The 22,585-nt window shown below is 42.9% G+C and overlaps 1 protein-coding gene across 1 annotated transcript in view; it reads right to left on the bottom strand.

The window, feature by feature from the left end:
- The window catches only part of slc6a8 (solute carrier family 6 member 8), a 51,965-nt gene extending 30,339 nt beyond the window's left edge, over nt 1-21,626 (bottom strand). The window contains 3 exon segments of the mRNA XM_034086809.2: nt 19,961-20,297; nt 20,965-21,132; nt 21,263-21,626. Coding sequence (XP_033942700.1) covers nt 19,961-20,267 — 307 coding nt within the window. The 5' untranslated portion in view covers nt 20,268-20,297; nt 20,965-21,132; nt 21,263-21,626.
- Between the last annotated feature and the right edge of the window lie 959 nt (nt 21,627-22,585).

Raw genomic sequence — 22,585 nt, 5'->3', positions numbered from 1 at the left:
TAAGCTAAAGGCGGCTAATGTTGAGCTATAAAGGAACTACAGCACGGTCACATGACTTCACATCACCACCGCTAAGCTAAAGGTGGCTAATGTTGGGCTATAAAGGAACTACAGCACGGTCACATGACTTCACGTCACCACCGCTAAGCTAAAGGTGGCTAAAGTTGGGCTATAAAGGAACTACAGCACGGTCACATGACTTCACGTCACCAATGCTAAGCTAAAGGTGGCTAATGTTGGGCGTGATGACGTTTAGTCTCATTTAGATGTAACCGCAGTTTTTAAATTCACCAGTGGGGTTTTTTACTGACATATTTTAGAATAAAATGTTAAATAATCTTCAGCTAGTGTTAACCACAGACCTTATTTCAGGCTTCTAAGCAAAAACACATTCAAAAAATTATTGACATCCAGACGAGAGAACAGTAAGTGCTAAAATGCTAACTCATTTCCTGGTTTAAGGACTCATTCCTTCACCTCTCCATTTTCTATGTTACCATTATGAAGCATTATACCGCGGTCTGCTCCTTTAACGCTGCCTGTCTTTAAGTCAGACTGACTCTGGTAGCAATTTGGGTCACAAGTTTATTTCAGCAGCATCACGAAGAAAGATTTATGTAACAGAACAGGAAGGAAGTGACTCTTCACCTTCGTCATCCTTTCTCTTTCTCTCTGTCCCACTGCTTCACATTGTACGTGACAGGGGCGGGACATCTCCAAGCGGTTGACCAATCACAACTGGTTTCAGACAGAGGGTGAAAAGAGGTGCTGCAGCACAGGCAGTATGAGAAAAATAAAGAGCTTTTTGAACATTAAAGCATGGAGACATGTAGAGACACTACATACTGATATACACCTGGACATCAGCAGGAGAGGACTCTTTAAAGTAGAGGACACTCCATACTGATATACACCTGAACATCAGCAGAAGAGGACTCTTTAAAGTAGAGACACTACATGCTGATATACACCTGAACATCAGCAGGAGAGGACTCTTTAAAGTAGAGACACTACATACTGATATACACCTGGACATCAGCAGGAGAGGACTCTTTAAAGTAGAGACACTACATACTGATATACACCTGGACATCAGCAGGAGAGGACTCTTTAAAGTAGAGACACTACATACTGATATACACCTGAACATCAGCAGGAGAGGACTCTTTAAAGTAGAGACACTACATACTGATAAACACCTGAACATCAGCAGGAGAGGACTCTTTAAAGTAGAGACACTACATACTGATTACACCTGAACATCAGCAGGAGAGGACTCTTTAAAGTAGAGACACTACATACTGATATACACCTGGATATCAGCAGGAGAGGACTCTTTAAAGTAGAGACACTACATACTGATATACACCTGAACATCAGCAGGAGAGGACTCTTTAAATGAATGAATGAATCAAAAAATGCTTCTTCTCCTTTGCTCTGAACTGTTGCAAGAGACATGAATGAACATTAGGAATGCTCTATCTCTCTCGTTGGTATTTTAATTGGTGTGATGGAGGGTTCACACACAAACCAACACACACACACACACACACACCACACACACACACACACACACACACACACCACACACACACACAACACACACACACACACACACACACACACACACACACACACACAACAGGGGGTAACTGGGTCACAGTTACACCATGACTTGGAATGAATGGAATCAAACTGGAATGATACTGGGAGAGAGGGAGAGAGAGGGAGGAGAGAGGGAGAAATGGGGAGGAGAGAGAGAGGAGAGAGGGAGGAGAGGAGGAGAGAGGGAGAGAGAGGGAGGAGAGAGGGAGAAGGGGAGGAGAGAGGGAGAGAGAGGGAGAGGGGGAGGAGAGAGGGAGAAAGGGGAAGAGGAGAGGGAGAGGGAGAGGGAAGGAGAGAGAGGGAGAAAGGGGGAGAGAGGGAGAGAGAGAGGGAGAGAGGGAGAGGGAGAGAGGAGAGAGAGGGAGAAGGGGGAAGAGAGAGAGGGAGAGAGGGGGGAGAGAGAGGGGGAAGAGAGGGGGAGGAGAGAGGAGAGAGAGAGGGAGGAGAGGGGGAGAGAGAGGGAGAGATGGGAGGAGAGAGAGAGAGAGGGGGAGAGAGAGGGAGACAGGGGGAGAGAGAGGGAGACAGGGGAGGAGAGAGGGAGACAGGGGGAGAGAGAGGAGGAGATAGGGGAGCGAGAGAGAGAGGGAGAGAGGGGAGGAGAGAGGGAGACAGGGGGAGAGAGAGGGAGAGAGGGGAGGAGAGAGGGAGAGAGGGGAGACAGAGGGAGACAGGGGGAGAGAGAGAGGGAGAGAGGGTTGGTGTGAGCCAGGAGTTACATAACAGCAGCTGCCATTACACACTGAGCTATTATACAATGAGGGAGGGAGGGAAATAGAGAGAGAGGGGGGGAGAGGGAAGATTTCTTTGTAATTTTGTGAGTAGTATTGACCTCATGTTCAATACATCACAGACCACAAAGTCGGTCACATTCACACTAAAATATATATTGACGGTCAAATGACTGCTATACAGACAACAAAGCATTCTCATAACACCCTTTTTTAAATTATAATTTAATTCATTTAAATCTCTCCACCTCGATCCAAACACTGGCTTTTAGAGAGATGGAAACAGAAAGTGTCCCGCCCTCTGCTCCCTTTTCCTGCTGGTCAGACGGAGGATAGATTTACATTCAAATGTAAATTTTTTACGTAATTTAGAGAAAATCAGCAAATTCGAATATTTGTTTCCACCCATTTTACTATTGCAGAAGAACACGTCACAAAGAGAGGGATGTCAAGATGTCTCGATGCTAATGCTGAATCCACTACATTCAATCTTTTACATGTGTTTAAATTCACATTATTAAGTTATGTTATTCTACTGTACAGTATTTATTTTTACATTCATTTTTTATCCGATTCAATTCAATGTTAATAGTTTAAATATTCCTTCATTGGACACTTTCACAATTTTTATTGCCACCATTTTATTAAATGATCTCATTTCTTTTAGCTTAAAGTAAATTGTATTGCAGTTTTCTTTCCTTTTTCCATTTCAATCTGTATCTTTACATAGCAAACAGTTGCTACAAAGGTTAGCATTAGCATTAACATGCTTCTCTACTTACATACACACCGTTATTTGTGTTAGCCTAGCATAGCTTAGCATCAACACACACCAACTGCTGGTTCATTCAAGATTGCAGAGTGTGTGTGTGTGTGTGTGTGTGTGTGTGTGTGTGTGTGTGTGTGTGTGTGTGTGTGTGTGTGTGTGTGTGTGTGTGTGTGTGTGTGTGTGTGTGTGTGTGTGTGTGTGTGTGGGGGGGGGACGTCCAGCAGCTCAATAAAAATCCCCTACACACACACACTCGCGCATCACACACACACACACACACACACACACACACTGAGGGCTAAGTGGTGTAATGCTGTTAGCTCGTCATTAACTCAGTGATGATGGGATTACACTGTACTATTGCCTTATAACTCACACAAACGCGCGCACACACACACAAACGCGCGCGCACACACACAGTAATGACACGACGAGGTAGAAATACTCCGTAACACGTCCTGCAATCAAAAACAAATTAACTAACCAATTTTTTATTTGCTCATCAATTAAAATCCCATTTAGTTTAAAAATATATTTCTAGTGCAAAGTCTCTTAAAAGACAAATGAATGTACTGCATGTGTCTTCATTGTATTTAAGGTCAAACTAATATTAATAGTATAATATTATTTGTTGATTTAAATCCAGTGGTGGCTTCTTAGTATTGTTTCAGACTAGCGTGATCCAATAACCCCGAATGTAACCCATTCCAAAAGTCAACATTTGTTTTTAAAAAAAAACAGGTTTTTATCTAACGACATGCTTCAATTGGCGTTAATCGTTAAAAAAACGAAATTTTCTCTGCAAATACTGATAAACTCTCCTGCCTGCTGCACACAATCTTTTTTTTCTCCATTATTTAGATAGAGATTACATCTACAAATCGGAATCAGAAGATCATTACGTATATTATATTCAGGTACAACGGAAATCCAAAGGGTTCTCTCAATGCAGTAAGAAGTAGAAACTGACAGATATCAGCAGAGAGAAAGGCACTTGTCATATTTAATGACATTTACACATCAACAATATGACAACAATTGATGATCACCACTTTCATTGAATTGTGTAACACCCATGGTGTTCCCGGTCAAAAATGAACAACATAAAGAAAAGGAATTAGTAACCATCCGGATCAGATAAAACACACATAAACACACACTCTAGATGTGTGTGTCCCTCCCCCTATGTGCCCATCCCCCCACATGGATCACACCTGGCACACACAAACACACATACAGAACAATTTGATACATTTCCCGCTCTTATGTGCCCATCCCCCCACATGGATCAGACCTGGCACCTGGCATTAACATGTTCAGTGTCTGTTCTTTGTATATTTACTGCAGTTTCTCACGTATACCAGTAGTCTGATACAATATGTACAGTTTGAAAGGGTGTGAAATGAAATGTGGTGATGATTAATGGTTTTTGTGTTAATGTAATGGCAGTTAAAACAGGACCGGTCAAATTTGACCGCGAACACCAAAGTAAGAGGGGGGAAAACTAAGACTATAGCCGCGTTCACACTGCGGTACTTTTCCCACAAAGGTTCATGAGGACTCTTTAGTTCGCATGAACTAAGTACAGATCGCGTTCACACCAGAAAAAGTCCCTGGGGGTGGATTAGGCAAATGAAGCCGCTGACGTCACTTCTTCTTCTGCTTTGGGTTTACTGGCAGGCCGCAAACCACTTCAGGCGTATACTGCCGCCCAAAGTCCCCGGCCGGAAGTCCCGGAGTTGGGGACTGGCTTCAGTAGAAGCTGCTGGGAGTCCCAGCAGCTTCTACTGAAGCCTTCCGAGTAAATCGCCAGAACGCCGACACCTCCAGAACGCCGACACCTCCAGAACGCCGACACCTCCATGTTTTATTTTGTGTTGCCATAAGTTAGTCTCTCTGCGTTTCTGCGCTGGGCTAATGCTAATGCTAATAATGCTAATGCAAGGATATAAAATGGCGGCTTCACAACACTTTTTTGGAGTTTTACGGGGCGTGGTTTGCAATCCGCCCAGCCAATCAGGAATATAGCTTTTTTCTCAAAAAAGAGCCGCTCGAAAGTCCCTGCTCTCTAGCAGGGACTTTCGAGGGGGTTAAAAAGGTTTGCATGAACTACTTTTAGTACCGGCTCTTTTTGGTGTGAACGCGATCATGAACTAAGTTCGCATGAACCTTTGTGGGAAAAGTACCGCAGTGTGAACGCGGCTAATAGGAGGGTTAAACAAAGTTCAGAATGTCAGGTTTAGTTAGATCATCTGTATCTACTGAGCCACATGGTGGGTGACATGTTAGTTCAGAGCTGAAAGTGAGACGGGGGCAGAAATAGACGGGAATCATTTCCGCGGCTGCAGTTAGCGCACTAAGCTGCAACGCTACAGTTAGCTAGCTAAGCTGGCTAATCCGCAGTAAGTCACTAGGCTAAGCACTGCAGGGCCGAGGGACTGATGACGAGCTAATAACACTCTGCAAAGACCTCAGCAACAACTTTTATTTTACAAGTATTTATCATACTTTATTATCTTGTTATCATTTTGCTATCAGCTGTAGCGCTAAGCTTGTAATAGCATCAGATAAACGGCCAAAATTAGCTTTTGGTGCACTTTGTATTTGCAATAAATTGTTACTAAGTTAGTCAAAGAGCAAACAGTGCAGATATTAAGATAAGCTGATATTGGATTTATTTTCATGCACATTTTCTGCCAAAGGTTTGTTGCACCAGAGAGAGGCCGGCTGCATCAGAATCAGTATCAGGTTTATCGCCAGGTAGGTTGACACGTACGAGGAATTTGACTTGGTGTCATAAAAAACAAAAATTAAAAACACAGAGAAAACTATTTTAAGAAAACTATTAACATAAAACAATGTTAAAAAAATAAATAAGTAAAATATAGCAGTATTTACATTGAAATAAAATATGTGCAGTAATAAAATAAATAAAAAAGGTGGTGAAAACTGCATGGAGGATCTCTACTCCCAGCGGCACAGGAAGAAAGCCCTCGGGATCATAAAAGACCCCAATAACAAACTGCTGCATCAGGACAACAACCACCAGACTCAGAGAAAGAAAAAGATAATACAGCGAAACATTAGTAAATAATCATAAGTTAAAGGAAGAAAAACGACTGGATAGAAATACTCTGCAACACGTCCTGCACTTAACTTTCTTTTTCTTATTTGCTCATTAATTAAGCCACAAACTGTTCCGTCTGCTGCCGTCTGACTAAAACCACCAGACTCAGGGACACAGTTTCATCCCACTGGCCATCCATCCATCTTCTCCCGCTTCTCCATGGTCTGGGGTAGCAGTTCCAGCAGAGAGCCCCAAACTTTCCTTTCCCCTCATCAACCAGCTCTGACGGGGGATCCCAAGGCGCTCCCAGGCCAGCGAAGAGATATAATCCCTCCACCTGGTGCTAGGTCCCACATCGGACACAGCTCTCGCTTTGGGAGTACAGAGATTGGATGGCCCCGAGTAGAGCCCCCCTCACCCCATACTCCCGCAGCACCTCCCACAGTAACTCCCTGGGAACCCGGTCATACGCCTTCTCCAAGTCTACAAAACACATGTAGACCGGATAAGCGTACTCCCAGGCCCCCTGCAGGATCCTTGCGAGAGTAAAAAGCTGATCCATCGCCATTGGATGCCAGTTTCCTGTCCCTTCCCCGGTAGGCATGACCGAAGATCTGGATTGGAGCATGGCGGGCTCGACTCTCTCATCCCCGCACACACCTTCCGGGGACAGCGACAAGAATGTGTGCACCTCAGTTAGTCGAGAGAGGTCTGAATCTGTGGCAGACGTCTCTTTATTTATCATATTGCATTTATGTGTTTATAGGCTCTTCTTGCAATATTTATATTTTATTTGTATTTACTTGCAGCATTCTCTTGCACTATTTTATTTCTATTCTGTGATTTCTGAACTATTTGTATTGGTTTTGTTTGTTCTATGTCCTATACATATTCATGTTGCATTGTTGGGGGAGCCTGGGACTTACGCTTTTCATTGCCATATCTACACTGTAGCTAATGTGCACATGACAATAAAGCCTTGAATCTTGTTTAACATAAATATATTTTTGGGGAATATGAGGATTTGACCCTCTGCAGCCCATTTACATGCACTAAAACATATATAATAATAATAATAATAATAATACATTTATTTTGGGGGGCGCCTTTCAAAACACCCAAGGACACCTTACAGGGTTACAGATTTACAATTTACATTTACAATTGTACCTTACAAATTAAAACAGTGGATTTAGTGACGTATCAGCCGGGGGAAGACGAGACAAACAACAGGAAATGGACTATAGAAGGACACAAAAGGAGAAAATGCCAGTTTGAACAGGTGGGTTTTGAATGTCGTTATGGAATCAGACTGTCGGATGTGTCGTGGCAGGGTGTTCCAGAGTCTGGGAGCCGAGCAGCTGAAAGCTCGAGCACCCATGGTATAAGGTAAGGTAAGGTATATATGGTATATATAACACACTACAGGAGAGGGAAACCCCCCAAAACATAATAGGACCTCTTTAGACTTTCTTTCAGTAAATGTTTTATCAGCAGTGATGGAGTTCAGCTCAGTTTGTGTCCTGAACTGTATTATTATATTTCCAACCCACAAACTCTCAATTCTTCATAAAAATGGGAAAAAAACTTCACAAACACAAGAAAATACAAGTCTTCCAGCTCTCCGTTTGTCTGCCAAACCCCTCAGTGACTGCAGCCACGCACTAACTTGCTAATGCTAACTTAGCTTAGCTCACCTGGCCCACATACTGTACCAGAACACGGGTTCAGGAATAGATAGCTCACCTGTGCCATGACTCTGCACTTCAATTCAAACTCTGAACTTCCAACTGTTTTATTATCATTTTCAGGAACACATTATACAATATATAAGGTACAATATCACCTTGTTAAAACGTTGACTTCACCTGGAACAGTTATGATGGTAGTAATATATTTTATGTCTGGACTTTAAACAGGGGTCATGAGAGAGAAGAGTGATAAGTACAGATCAATAAACTGACATAAGATAGACAGCGATGTAACTCGAACAACCGACGGTCGTCTCTTGGACACATTTTATATTTTATTTCCAGCCCTTTTAGACTTACAGAGTAAATAGTCATTTGTTGTTTATTTCCTTTTCTTGCTATACTGGCTTCTCTGCTGCTGTAATCAGATGACGGTCAGGACAACATAAAAGAATCAGGTCGATGATTGATTAACATATTTACAAACCATAAGTGATCACCATGTCTGAACCTTAAACTTAATGCACTCAATGCACTCGGACAACACACAAGTCAAATATATATCATTAAGTTACCTGTATCCTCTTCCACTAACACTGCCGCCAAGACCTTGGGAAACACTTCAAGATCAATGAAACATTTAGTAATGTAGTATTCCCGCACAAAAGGCACCTAAAAAATCGTTCAGACTTCTTGAACCTCTTTAACGACGGCGGGAAGGTAAGGTACGTTTATTTATATAGCACATTTCAGACGCAGAGGCAATTCAAAGGGCTTTACATGATTATTAACACATGATACTAGAACGGAGAGGAACACAATAAATAAACATAATGGAATACACAGTTTCATAAAAACAATGCATTAATGAGATGTAAAATAGTTTAAACACGACATTTTAAATACGGTTGGTGCTAAACAAGTTAAAAGGCTTCTGGGTACGCAGCTGTAGAAAGTAGTGTTTTTAGCCTCGACTTAAATGTAGCTGTAACTTCTTAAATCCTCGTCAATGTCCTCAAGTATCATCAATGCCTCCTTGAGTTCCCCTATTACTCCTTCAATAACACTGAAATGATTTAACCATCAATGAAAGAACTCTAAGGACGAGTCTAATCTTGTGATCTCTGGTCCCTTTTTGAAAGTTACATAAAGCACACCTGGATCTAGGGTTGGGCAATATGAGGTTTTATACTGTGCACAGAAAGACTGTCTACCAATCAGAGATTCTGCAATACTGTGGTGGCTTTCCTCAGGTGTTTGTCTCATGTGATGCATATTAAAGAAAGAAATCGCCCACCCCTATAGCAGGGTTTCCGTTAGCCGGTAATTACCGGTTTTTAACTGGTAAATTTATAAAAACCGGTAAATTCAAAACCTGACGGTCAAAATGTCTGGTAATAATTAGGGAGGCTCCGATCGATCGGCCGTCGGTCATTATCGGCCGATATTCACTCTTAATAGTTTGATCGGTGCTCTCTATAAAGGCCGATCAGGAGAGCTGGATCTGATCGATATGGACATAAACGCGAGTGAAGTGTAACCGGAGCGAGAGAGAGATCAGATCAGCTGCTGAGTCTGACCGAGACACGCAGCTCTGCAGGATCACCTGAAGCCCCGCCCTCTGTTTAGCGAGCTGCAGGAGAAACTGCTGTCAGGAGAGAGAGAGGGAGGGAGAGGATCCGTTTCTCCCGTGTTATTATTCAAAGTTGATGTAAACTTCTGAATAATGTACGTTATCTACTACAAGTAGTTTGTTTGAATGTAATAATTATGTTTTTTGTTGTTTGTGGAATCATTTATTGAAAAATGAATCTGAATTTTTCGATCTGTTACGATTATAAACTGAAGCAATATAAAAATGAGCCCGTGAACTGAGTTTTAAACTGAAGCATATCTGCTCATAGTCCGGTAATTACCTGCTAACGGAAACTCTGCTACACAACTATTATTATTATTGAAATATGACCGGTAAGTTTCAAATTAGTCCGGTAAAATAAATTCTGCCCGGACATTTGACCGGCGAGAAAAAATCCTAGCGGAAACCCTGCCCTATAGGTCATATCTTCCAGAACTTAATGAGGAATGGCAATGGACCTCCTCATTAACCCCAGGGACTTCATGACCCAATGGGAACTCTAAAATGACCTCCAAAAGGATTACCAGAACCTTCTCAGGGACCTCTGGACGAAACTCTTTAGAAGATTCAGGACCTTTTGAACTATTTAAGGACCCTCCAAACTACTTAAGGTTAACAAGAACCCTCTCAAGAACTTTTGGAATATTCAGCCCCTCTTAAACTAAAGGACGCGTGGAACCTCTTCAAAGATCACCAATAGGCGTTTTTCAAACTGGTCGATAGTAATAAGAGTCCTTCTTTTCATTGTGTCCGCAACACACACATCGTACTTCCTAGAACGCCATTTTAAGGGTCTTTTCTAGCTCTCATTTCCGAGGACGTGATCTCCCAGCACAAGAAGAACATGAGCCAAATACATGGGCCAATGCGCCAACAGCAACCCCCAGCTTTAAAAGACTAAGTAAATGACCCTCGTGAAAATTGGAGGAAACATTTGGACATACACTAAGTCCAGAAGTTCTTCAAGAACACAACGAACTAGTGAGAGCCGCTTCCCATGAGCTATCCCAGTAGCAACGAGGCTAACCTAGTAGCACAGAGACTAATACCGTAGCACAAAGGCTAACATAGTAGCACAAAGGCTAACATAGTAGCTCAAAGGCTAACATAGTAGCACAAAGGCTAACATAGTAGCTCAAAGGCTAACATAGTAGCACAAAGGCTAACATAGTAGCACAAAGGCTAACATAGTAGCTCAAAGGCTAACATAGTAGCACAAAGGCTAACATAGTAGCTCAAAGGCTAACATAGTAGCACAAAGGCTAACATAGTAGCTCAAAGGCTTACCAGTAACACAGGAGAAAAAGACTAACAAAGTACCAATAAGACTAGGCAAGTAGTAAAAGGCTAACCCGTAGCAAAAAGGCTAACCTAGTAGCACAAAGCACACCCTCTGAACCGAAATTGAAAAAGGGTACTCTTGTAATGGTATTCAGTGCATCTGTTGCAATGTGAATGCAAACACTAATATGTTTGTTTTCGGAGGAGCTCCTCAGATCTGTTGCTAAAACATCTAATATCTCTTTGAAATGTGTCAAGGCCCTATGGCACTTCCTCAGAAACATCTGCAACATCGACAAGGACCTCCAAACATTCATCCAGGACCAGTGGCGTTTCTATATGTACAAAAGTGGTGGGGCGCAAAAAACTTAGATGTCTATAAGCTTCTGCAGTGAGGTTCATGGCTGGTGAGGCTCTGACTCTTCAGGTTTACAAATATTATATTTTGACCTAAATCAAAATATAATATTATTTCAAAAGCTTTTTTTGTCTGATGCTTCAATTAATTTTAAACAGACAGTTCAACAAAAGGATACCCAAAAAATGTAATTTTATCATTTAAATATTGAATTGTTCTCTCTTAGTAAGATCCCATTTTCAATAAAATTGCGGTCTTACCTTGACTTGAAGATGAAGTGCATTTGCCTATCCCTCTGGACAAAAATCTCTATTACTTTTTTGTAAAAGTCCTCCTTAGCCGCGTTCACACTGCGGTACTTTTCCCACAAAGGTTCATGTGAACTTAGTTCATGAGGACTCTTTAGTTCGCATGAACTAAGTACAGATCGCGTTCACACCAGAAAAAGTCCCTGGGGGAGGATTAGGCAAATGAAGCCGCTGACGTCACTTCTTCTTCTTCTGCTTTGGGTTTACTGGCAGGCCGCAAACCACTTCACGGCGTATACTGCCGCCCAAAGTCCCCGGCCGGAAGTCCCCGGAGTTGGGGACTGGCTTCAGTAGAAGCTGCTGGGAGTCCCAGCAGCTTCTACTGAAGCCTTCCGAGTAAATCGCCAGAGCGCCGACACCTCCTCATCTCCACCGCTCCCATGTTTTATTTTGTGTTGCCATAAATTAGTCTCTCTGCGTTTCTGCGCTGGGCTAATGCTAATAATGCTAATGCTAATAATGCTAATGCGAGGATAATAAAATGGCGGCTTCGAATATAGCTCTTTTCTCAAAAAAGAGCCGCTCGAAAGTCCCTGCTCTCTAGCAGGGACTTTCGAGGGGGTAAAAAGGTTCGCATGAACTACTTTTAGTGCCGGCTCTTTTTGGTGTGAACGCGATCATGAACTAAGTTCGCATGAACCTTTGTGGGAAAAGTACCGCAGTGTGAACGCGGCTCTTATCTTCTTATAGTTTCAAAAGTCTATCATAAATCTAATCGATAGATTTTTGATTCGAAAATGATAAAAGTAGGGTAGACATGTGGATATTATCCGGCTGAACAAAACGTGCATTTATCTAACAGCTACGTTTCCCACAGATCTTATTTTGAGCTATTTTCTAAAATCCTATGGAGAAATCTCATTGCTTTTTTGTCGAGGGAAGCCATGCGCAGCTTACTTCCTGGTTTTAGGACGCGTCACTGCAGCTCTCTCTCCTCCTCTTCACAAACCACACTTTTCGCGGCACACGTACTTACAGCCAATCAGCTCTGAATTATGTGAGATGACGTATGGTGGGGAAGGCAGCACGATGCCCCTATGGTCATTATTTTTTTGCCACACACATTAAATAGGAAAATACTCTGAGCATGCGCAGTGTAGTTTTTACAGTCACCGTTCACTTAGACAGTGAGAGGGAGGGGCAGGATCGGGTTTTGTCCCACATGGCTCTAAACAGCTCAATAGGCACACACTGTAGACACTAATTAGAAGAACACATACTAAAGCAGCAATGTACAGACGAATCAGATGATCTTAAAATATATGTTTTAATTTATTTTTTGCATTTTGTTGTAATCATTATTTTTAATACTTTCTGCTGACACTAGGCGGGCACAGCCCCTAATGACCAGTCGCCACTGTCCAGGACCCCTAGAAATGGGAGGGGATGAAAACATGAGGGAACGGGGAGCGCAGTGAAGTCTGCCAACAGGATTAAGAGATTACAGGCCACTCCCGTTAATCTCTGGTCCACGTGGAGCGAGGGATGATGATGTCACACTTGGCCGCCCGTCTTCATTCACACACCCACACAACACACACACACAGCGGCCGTTAAAAAGCATTCATACGTTCATCGTTGACCCGAGCAAAGGTTCATTACCAGGGAAAAGTGCAGCAGAGCATGAACGCCTGAACGGACCAATGAGAGGCTGATAAGCACCTGATGACCTCTGATTGGATCTGTCTGACTGTAGAAATGATCAGTACTGCAACTCTATCACAGACACTTGGAAACGCTTCAAAGGCCCCTTTAACCTCATCAAGGTAAATCGTTTTCTTCACGACCATTTGATCACAATAAAGGTCCTTTAGGCAGTCTTTAGGGACTACTTGATCATAGCCAATGACCATCAGACACTCCTGAGAGACCACTACAACCTGAAACACGCTTTCCTTACCCTTGAAACCAACAAAACTCTCTAATAATCAGTTGAATTCTATAACTAAGGATAACATTTTTTATTGTCACCAATGCCATTTTCCAAACTGCTCATCAGTCCAGTTCTTTGACAATTCCTCACATTGAGTCCCAATCAGTTTTCTTAGTGGATACAACACCGATGTTCAGCATCAAAGCAGCCGATTCCTCATCTTTAAATGCAAACCCAAGAGGGAATGTGTGGTTTATGATTTGAAAATGGAAGCACTGTTGGATCCCTAGCTCCAGTCGAAGCAGAAAGCCACTTGCACCCCAACCTGACCTATAGAGCCGGTATTGCTGCATCAGCACGGAGGAAATGCACCCGGCTTCCAACGCGAAATCTACACCAAACCGATCTCGTCTGAATTCTCCTTCATCCTTTGAAACATCCTCAATGACCTCTGACAGCTTCACAAGGCGACTGGAGCTGCTTTACGGCTGTGTTCATCTTGATTCTACCATATAAAACCATTCAGAGTTGGAACAAGCAGCTTTGGGGTGATCTGCTAACACCTTATCTCTAAGAACTGGACTACATGTCCTGTATGATAAGGTCTCCAACCAAAGCTGGTGCTCACAAATACACACACACACACACACACACACACACCACACACACACACACACACACACACACACACACACACACACACACACACACACACACACACACACACACACACACACACACACCACACACACACACACCACACACACACACACACACACACACACACACACACACACACACACACACACACACACACACACACACACACACACTTTCCCTAGTACAGTTCTTATCTCTGAAAGATGAACACAGAGCTGCAGGTCATTTCATAATCATTGGAGCAGAGAATCAGTGTGTGTGTGCGTCTGTGTGTTCACTACACCAAGGACACACGTACCACACACACACACACACACACACACCCACTCTGCAGTAAAATACATTGCAACTTTGTTGAGGGGAGGGAGGATGAGGGTCATGGAGGACAGAATGATAAGGACATCACAAAGACATAAATAGGACAGAAGTTGGGATACAGTGTGAGCGTGTGTGTGTGTGTGTGTGTGTGTGTGTGTGTGTGTGTGTGTGTGTGTGTGTGTGTGTGTGTGTGTGCGTGCGTGCGTGCGTGCGTGCGTGTGTGTAACTCTCTCTGGTCCCTTTCGTGACATGTCTCCATGCTTTAAAGTTCAAAAAGCTCCATTGTTCTCATGCTGTGAAGAAGCCCATTTTAAATAGTTGTTGGGCGACGATGGCGTAAATAAGAGACTCTGAGCTCCATAGCGATGGCGCCGTGCTGCAGATAAAACGCCTCTTTTAAAGAGAAACATTGTTTTATAAATCAGGTGTGAGGCAGCAGAGTGGAGAGGAGGGGAGGAGGCGACCTTTAGATCAGCATGCCTCTGTAATGTGAGAACTCACCCTTTTCTTTTGATACTTAGTGATTTAACATGAGTCTGACCTTCTCCTCTTCTTCTTCTTCCTCCTCCTCCTCCTCCTCCTCCTCCTCCTCCTCCTCCTCCTCCTCCTATCTGTGTGAACATTCAGACCTTTCCGTCCAACTGTGTGAAAGAGACCTTTTCAGCGAATAAGAAACAAATCTTGAATCTCCGTCAGCAGTTTGTCTCTGTTGTCTCATTTGGACAGAGACGAGGAACACTTGTCTCCTCCTCTCCATGTCGACGGGCTTTTACTCAATTACTATCACAAACAGGCGAACACACATTTCACTGACGACACATGTCCACTGCAGCGGGGTTTAAGCGTCCTAAGCGTCCTCGCTCAGGCCTCGGCCGCCTCGCTGGCCGTCCGAGGCCGTGGCGCATTCCCCTTACAGTCTAGGACCTGGGGTCGCAACGCAGTGTTGGCGGGGCGATCGGCTTTTTGGGCGGAGCGACGCAGAGTAAAACTGCAGTGTATTTAGGGACGGGTGGCGCAGTGGTCTGTGCGTTTGATCATCAAGGGGGCGTTGGGGAACTCCAGTTCGAAACCCGCTCCCGCCCCACTGGCCGTTGTGTCCTTGGGCAAGACACTTCACCCGAATTTTCTCCTGTGGGTATTGTCCACAGTAGATGACCATTACATGCCAGTAAAGCGCTTTGAGAGTCTTTGATAAAGCGCTATAATAAATATAAGGATTATTATTATAAAAATGCTGCAAGCTTGCTTCTAGATATATATGCGACGCTAGGGATGATCGGCGCGCGATCTTGTGACGATTCTCTCTGACGATTCTCTCTGACCAATCAGCAGTCGAGAGTGTTGACGTCACTAGTTCAGCCGTGGCCTGATAGAACCACGATGTTATGGGGCCGGAAAAAGAGGGGAAAAGTACCCGGTAGCCGGTGCTACGCTATATGGAAAGGCCACCAACAACTGGCCTGGCCGCTTGAGGACGATTAACCCTCTGAGACCCACGGGGCCGTATACGATCCCAAAGATCACGTTGTGTTCAAAGCGTCATAACTTCTCAGCTGTTTCAGCCAGAGACATGCCGTGTTTTTCCTCTTCAACTACAGAACGGCACTAAACAACTCTATTCAGTTTTTCATTGAGAGGCGTTTACTTATTTCGGTGAAATGAATGCATAAAGTGTATATGCTAGCGGGATGGTCTCACCTTGATTCTGGCGCATCGCTCATCATTTATAGATCTATTCTCATCCACCATCTTTGTTTCTGACGTAAGAGTGAAAAGAGTCACGTTTCTGAATCGGACACTCTGAGTGGATGCAGTCACAGCCAATCGGAGTCTGATTCAGAGGGTTGCCTGTCTGTTCTGATGTTATGTTTACTGAAATGAGAGCCGGTATAATTCCACGCGCGAAATAAATAAATAAAAGTTGGAATAGTTCTTTTAGTGTTTTGAAAGTAAACAAGGACGGCAAAGACGTTTACTACAGCTGAGGCTTTGGAGCAGATTTTTCAAGGGGACAATGTTGATGAAAATTCAGACGAATCTGCTCAGCATGCCATGTGTGATTGAGGACATGATATATCATGTGTACTCTTCAAAATTGGCAGGACAGAAAATGACAATTCTTCGCAAAAAAACGCCCATGGACACTGCCCAAAAGAATGGGCATAACTATTGAACAGAATACGTTAGAATCTTCTAATCAGTTATGATACAATGATAATAAATGTGTGCAATTTTTCTGTGTTGAATGTTTCTTTCAATGTTTATGGTTAGCAGTTCTTTTTAATGGAATAAGTAAAACATTCAAGCTCCGTTTTTTATTTATTTTTATTTATGGGCAAATATCCCCTATTATAGTGGATATAAGTCTCTAATGAGTGACACATATCATTAGCTGAGGTTGTGTTGATTTCTGGGATGTGTAAAACTTGATTTTACTGCAAAGAAATGACAATTTATTAGGCAAAACACAAAAATATACAAAAACAGAAAATGTCCTATGTGGGTCTCAGAGGGTTAAGGACGCTTAAACGGGGCTACCTGCTGCAGAGGGAATGCGCCATAAGACACAAAACACCACCAAAAGTTGGACAGTCTTGCTTGAAACATGTCTATTTAGTATTTTATATCCATTAATTTGTATCCATGATTTACTAAAATGTTAATCAGATTCCAACTAGATCGAAAAGTAAGAATTGGTAAATTAAATTATATGTTTTAAATGCCAAACAGGATTTTGGGGCATTCTCAGTTTCATATCGTTGTAAATTGAACATCTGAAGAATTCACTTTTGTATATTTTTGTATTTGTATTTACTTTCTGGTAAACAACCTTTGTTCAGACCGCTGTTTCAGAGTGAAAGGAAAACACAGTTTCACAGTAACTTGTACAAGTCAATGATCCACGACTACACCGTAAGAGGTGAATGATAACAGTGAAGTTAACTGTTTGTTTCTGTTTTTCACAGCCGACTGTTAAATATTCATTTTTCCTGGCTCTACAGATCGTAACTTTCTACTACGGGAAATGTTGTTGTTTACCTTAAAAACACGTGACCTCAAGGCCAAATATCCGCCTTCTATTATACTGTAGGGTGAAAACTATAAATACAGGGCTTTGTTGAATACTCAATTCCTATTGGTCAATTACGGCATGCACGTTCTGTTATCTCTTTATAGCACAAGCTTATATATAGAAACAGTCTGGTTTTAAAGAGTCCTCTCCTGCTGATGTTCAGGTGTATATCAGTATGTAGTGTCTCTACTTTAAAGAGCCCTCTCCTGCTGATGTTCAGGTGTATATCAGTATGTAGTGTCTCTACTTTAAAGAGTCCTCTCCTGCTGATGTTCAGGTGTATATCAGTATGTAGTGGTCTCTACTTTAAAGAGTCCTCTCCTGCTGATGTTCAGGTGTATATCAGTATGTAGTGTCTCTACTTTAAAGAGTCCTCTCCTGCTGATGTTCAGGTTTATATCAGTATGTAGTGTCTCTACTTTAAGAGTCCTCTCCTGCTGATGTTCAGGTGTATATCAGTATGTAGTGTCTCTACTTTAAAGAGTCCTCTCCTGCTGATGTTCAGGTGTATACAGTATGTTAGTGTTTCTACTTTAAAAGAGTCCTCTCCTGCTGATGTTCAGGTGTATATCAGTATGTAGTGTCTCTACTTTAAAGAGTCCTCTCCTGCTGATGTTCAGGTGCATATCAGTATGTAGTGTCTCTACTTTAAAGAGTCCTCTCCTGCTGATGTTCAGGTGTATATCAGTATGTAGTGTCTCTACTTTAAAGAGTCCTCTCCTGCTAATGTTCAGGTGTATATCAGTATGTAGTGTCTCTACTTTAAAGAGTCCTCTCCTGCTGATGTTCAGGTGTATATCAGTATGTAGTGTCTCTACTTTAAAGAGTCCTCTCCTGCTGATGTTCAGGTGTATATCAGTATGTAGTGTCTCTACTTTAAAGAGTCCTCTCCTGCTGATGTTCAGGTGTATATCAGTATGTAGTGTCTCTACTTTAAAGAGTCCTCTCCTGCTGATGTTCAGGTGTATATCAGTATGTAGTGTCTCTACTTTAAAGAGTCCTCTCCTGCTGATGTTCAGGTGTATATCAGTATGTAGTGTTTCTACTTTAAAGAGTCCTCTCCTGCTGATGTTCAGGTGTATATCAGTATGTAGTGTCTCTACTTTAAAGAGTCCTCTCCTGCTGATGTTCAGGTGCATATCAGTATGTAGTGTCTCTACTTTAAAGAGTCCTCTCCTGCTGATGTTCAGGTGTATATCAGTATGTAGTGTCTCTACTTTAAAGAGTCCTCTCCTGCTCATGTTCAGGTGTATATCAGTATGTAGTGTCTCTACTTTAAAGAGTCCTCTCCTGCTGATGTTCAGGTGTATATCAGTATGTAGTGTCTCTACTTTAAAGAGTCCTCTCCTGCTGATGTTCAGGTGTATATCAGTATGTAGTGTCTCTACTTTAAAGAGTCCTCTCCTGCTGATGTTCAGGTGTATATCAGTATGTAGTGTCTCTACTTTAAAGAGTCCTCTCCTGCTGAAGTTCAGATGCTCTGATTGGTTAGCTGGCCGGCTCTGCTTAGAGATGTTCCGCCCCTTAGCCTATCACGTACGAAAACCTCAATAAGCACAATAGGGCTCCTTTCAAACACACACACACACACACACACACACACACACACACACACACACACACACACACACACACACACACACACACACACACACACACACACACACACACACACACACACACACACACACACACACACACACACACACACACAGTGGATATAAATAGCACATGGGGCTTTCCTCAACTAAACAAACCTTGGTTGACTAACACTCATAAGATTTTGTCGACTGTCTAAATATAATCCTGTGTCCAACTGAAATATGCTCAAACGTTTCTTGAAAACAATTCATTTAGCATAAAACTATAAAGGGCTGTAAAGAGATTTATCGTAATCACAATATGGACTAGTGGAATATTGCAGGAAGATAAATATTGATATGTGTGTTAAAATACATTTTGAATTAAGTATTGTTTAGCTGCAGAACACACACACACACACGCACCAACCGCACCCTTTTCCAATCAATAACAAATCAATGAGATGCAAATTAGACGAAAGACTCAGTTGAAACCACGCCCCCTTTGAACATAAGTCCCGCCCACATCTTCAACCACTCCTGTCACTCAGACTGAACTCATTGCTCCCTTCTTGTTGCACTGAGATAAAAAAAAATCTCTCTTTTTTTCTGCAAGTTTTTTAATAACTAATCTGTTTTTTCTCACTCTCGTTCCTCAGAACCAGCCAAAGGAACGGTCCACCGTGTTTTCTGTTTTTTATACCTTTAAAAATCTGACTTTTCTTCTTCTTTCAGCACTAAAATCTGTTTCTTCAGCCTCTTTGCCCTTTCATTCTTGCAGGTTTTTGCCCCAAATCTGATATTCTCCCACTCAGACTCACTAGGAACAAACAAAGTCAGCTTAAGTCAAAAGCCTCTCTTTGCTTCCTTTAATTCTGCAGGTTCTGTCACAATTAAAAGCAGCAGTCGGCACTCTTTGCAGCAGTAAGACCAGTGTGTCTTTGTAGCTTTTGAATCAGATGTATCCCCTTTCAGAACTAACATCCATCTCTTCCTCAGATCAGACTCACCTCCTCCGTTCTTGTAGCACAGGTACGGGAACCTCCACACGTTCCCCAGTCCCACAGCGAATCCCACGCAGGACATCATGAAGTCCATCTGCCGGGTCCATGTTTCTCTCTCTTGATAAGGCACCACAGCAGGGGGCGCTTTCTTCTCCGGCCCGGCACTTGCTCCAGAACCGGACCCCGTTGACGGGACCAGGCTACCGTTAGAGGCCGCTGGGGGGTAGCCACAGGCACCGTTTGGATGTAAGAGGGATGTCTTCTTGGTTTCCTCCAGGAGAACCAGAGAGCAGGAGGAGGCCGACTTCTCCATCGCTCAAAAGTCCAGTCAGGAAACCGTTTACTTGAAACAAAAAGTTGGTAAAAAGGTTGAAAACCCCGGGTCAAGTTCCCTTTAATTCCTGTTTCTGAGCCCCACAATCTGCTGGTTTCCCACTCACCCCAATAACCAGAAACAAAGAAAGTCAGGTTTTCAGAAATCTCTCTTTGCTTCCCTTTGTGTCAGTCAATTAAAGGAGCAGTCGGCACTCTTTGCACAGTAATTTCAGTTTCTTTGTCCCTTTTCAAAAGGTGTTTCCTCTTCTTCCTTCAGGACTAAAAGCTGTCTCGTTCTCACTGTCAGACACCAATAACAAACCCCGCAGTCTGCACTGGTTGCTGGTAGATTCAGTCCCTTTAACTTAAGTTTTTCCTTCAGAATCTGGTCTTTCCCCACTTGGACTCACCCCAATAACCAGATCCAAACCAAGTCAGATGAAGTCAAACATCTCTCTTTGCTCCCCTTTAATTCTGCAGGTTGTAACACTTTAAATCTGGTATTCTCACTCCCGTCCCTCAAACCCAGCTAAAGGAGCAGTCCGCACTTTTTTGCACAGTTTATTTCAGTTTGTTGTAGCTTTGCTGATTTCTCTTCTCCTTTCAGGACTAAAACCAGTCTCTTCCTCCCAGTCAGATGCCAGTAACAAACCCCCCAGTCTGCACTGGTCGCTCTGGTGTTTTCAGTCTCTAACCTGTTTGTGTGTGCCGCCTCAGAGCCCGGTCAGAAACAGATGAGTCAGTCCAGCAGGTGCAGCTCGTCCCGCTGCAGGATCTCTATTCTCGCTCCTTCTCCAGTAATAATACAATATTATTATCAATCTCCGCGAGGTGCAGGCGGATCGTGGATCATGCTCCAGAATCTGTATTTAAAATCGAATGAAAATTAAATAAAAATAAATCGAATAATGTCTAGTAATAATCTGGAGACATATCTTTTCTCCAATGCAGAAAAAGAGACACGATTCTAGTGAAAAATGAAAAAAATATTACCCCAAAAAAATTAAGAGAATTGAACCAAGAATCTGGCTGCGACCTTCAAAAACAATCCACGAAACACTTGAATGTGAGTCTGAAGAATCGCATGAGAACAGAGAGTCACGGAGGAGACGGCGGCCCGTGCACGGAACCGGGCAGCGAATAACGGGAGGACACCGGGAGGACCGGAGCTTCAGACCCGGTGGGGGTGGTGGTGCAGGGATTGCTGCAGGAGCTCCATCAGGGTTCAGGGTGAAAGAAAAAAACCTGGTGCTCTCAGCTGTCAAATGTCCCCGGTACAGCCGCTCAGAGGTATTTAAGGTCCGGCTGCGCGTCTGTACCTATGGTCTGTACGTCTGTCGGTCCTCGGGAGGCTTTAAAAGGAGAAGCGGCTGCTCACGGTGACGCTTACGTCCCTCCCCCTGCGTCGATACGTCATCGTTATAACCCCTCCCCCTTTTCTCTCTGTTCCTTTCACAAGATCACCCTTTGCTTTTTTTTGTTTTTTCAATCTCTCATGTCAGACAAGCTCCCCTTTCCCTGTGTGTCTCTGACGTCACAGGGGTCCCCCTCCTCCTCCATAGTCATTCAGTATCAGTCAATGCGGATGTGGATTACAGTGGTGGAATAACAAACAAAAAAACGAAATGTGGGACACACAAAGAAAGACACACAATAAATAAAATAAGAAATGCAAGTGTATGACATCATTATTACAGTATATCTGTTTACATAAAAACAGAAGTGTATATGGAGGGGGGGAAGTGGAGTTAGATAGAAGCAAGAAGTCGAAAGGTGTACAAGGTCGTATGAAGGTTGGACAATAAATAGGGATATTATCTTTATTTCCTTTAGACTTTTAATTGTCTAACAGGAAAGTGCTTTGCCTTAATTTATCTAAGCTTCCTGCTGTCGTTGGGTCAAATATGACGGACTGAGAAGTGTTTGTCAAGTCAGAATAAAGGGTTTGAGTGCATGTAAATGGTCTGCAAAGGCTAAAATCCCTGTGAAATGCCTCAATAGGACTCTTTGTTTACTTCCTTAACATAGTGACATCACTATGGAACACTAGTGCTCCTATTTGCTAGCGCTCCAACACATTGTATGTGACAAGCTAAGGGGCGGGACATCTCTAAGCTGTTGACCAATCACAACAGAGCCGGCCGGCTAACCAATCAGAGCAGACTGGGCTCTGGTGTCAGACAGAGGGTGAAAAGAGGTGCTGCAGCACAGGCAGTATGAGAAAAATAAAGAGCTTTTTGAACATTAAAGCATGGAGACAGTAGAGACACTACATACTGATATACACCTGCACATCAGCAGGAGAGGACTCTTTAA

The sequence above is a fragment of the Pseudochaenichthys georgianus genome, chromosome 7 (genome assembly GCF_902827115.2).
Source record: "Pseudochaenichthys georgianus chromosome 7, fPseGeo1.2, whole genome shotgun sequence".
NCBI classification, from domain to species: Eukaryota; Metazoa; Chordata; class Actinopteri; order Perciformes; family Channichthyidae; genus Pseudochaenichthys; species Pseudochaenichthys georgianus.
This window is presented reverse-complemented; position numbering and strand designations above follow the sequence as displayed.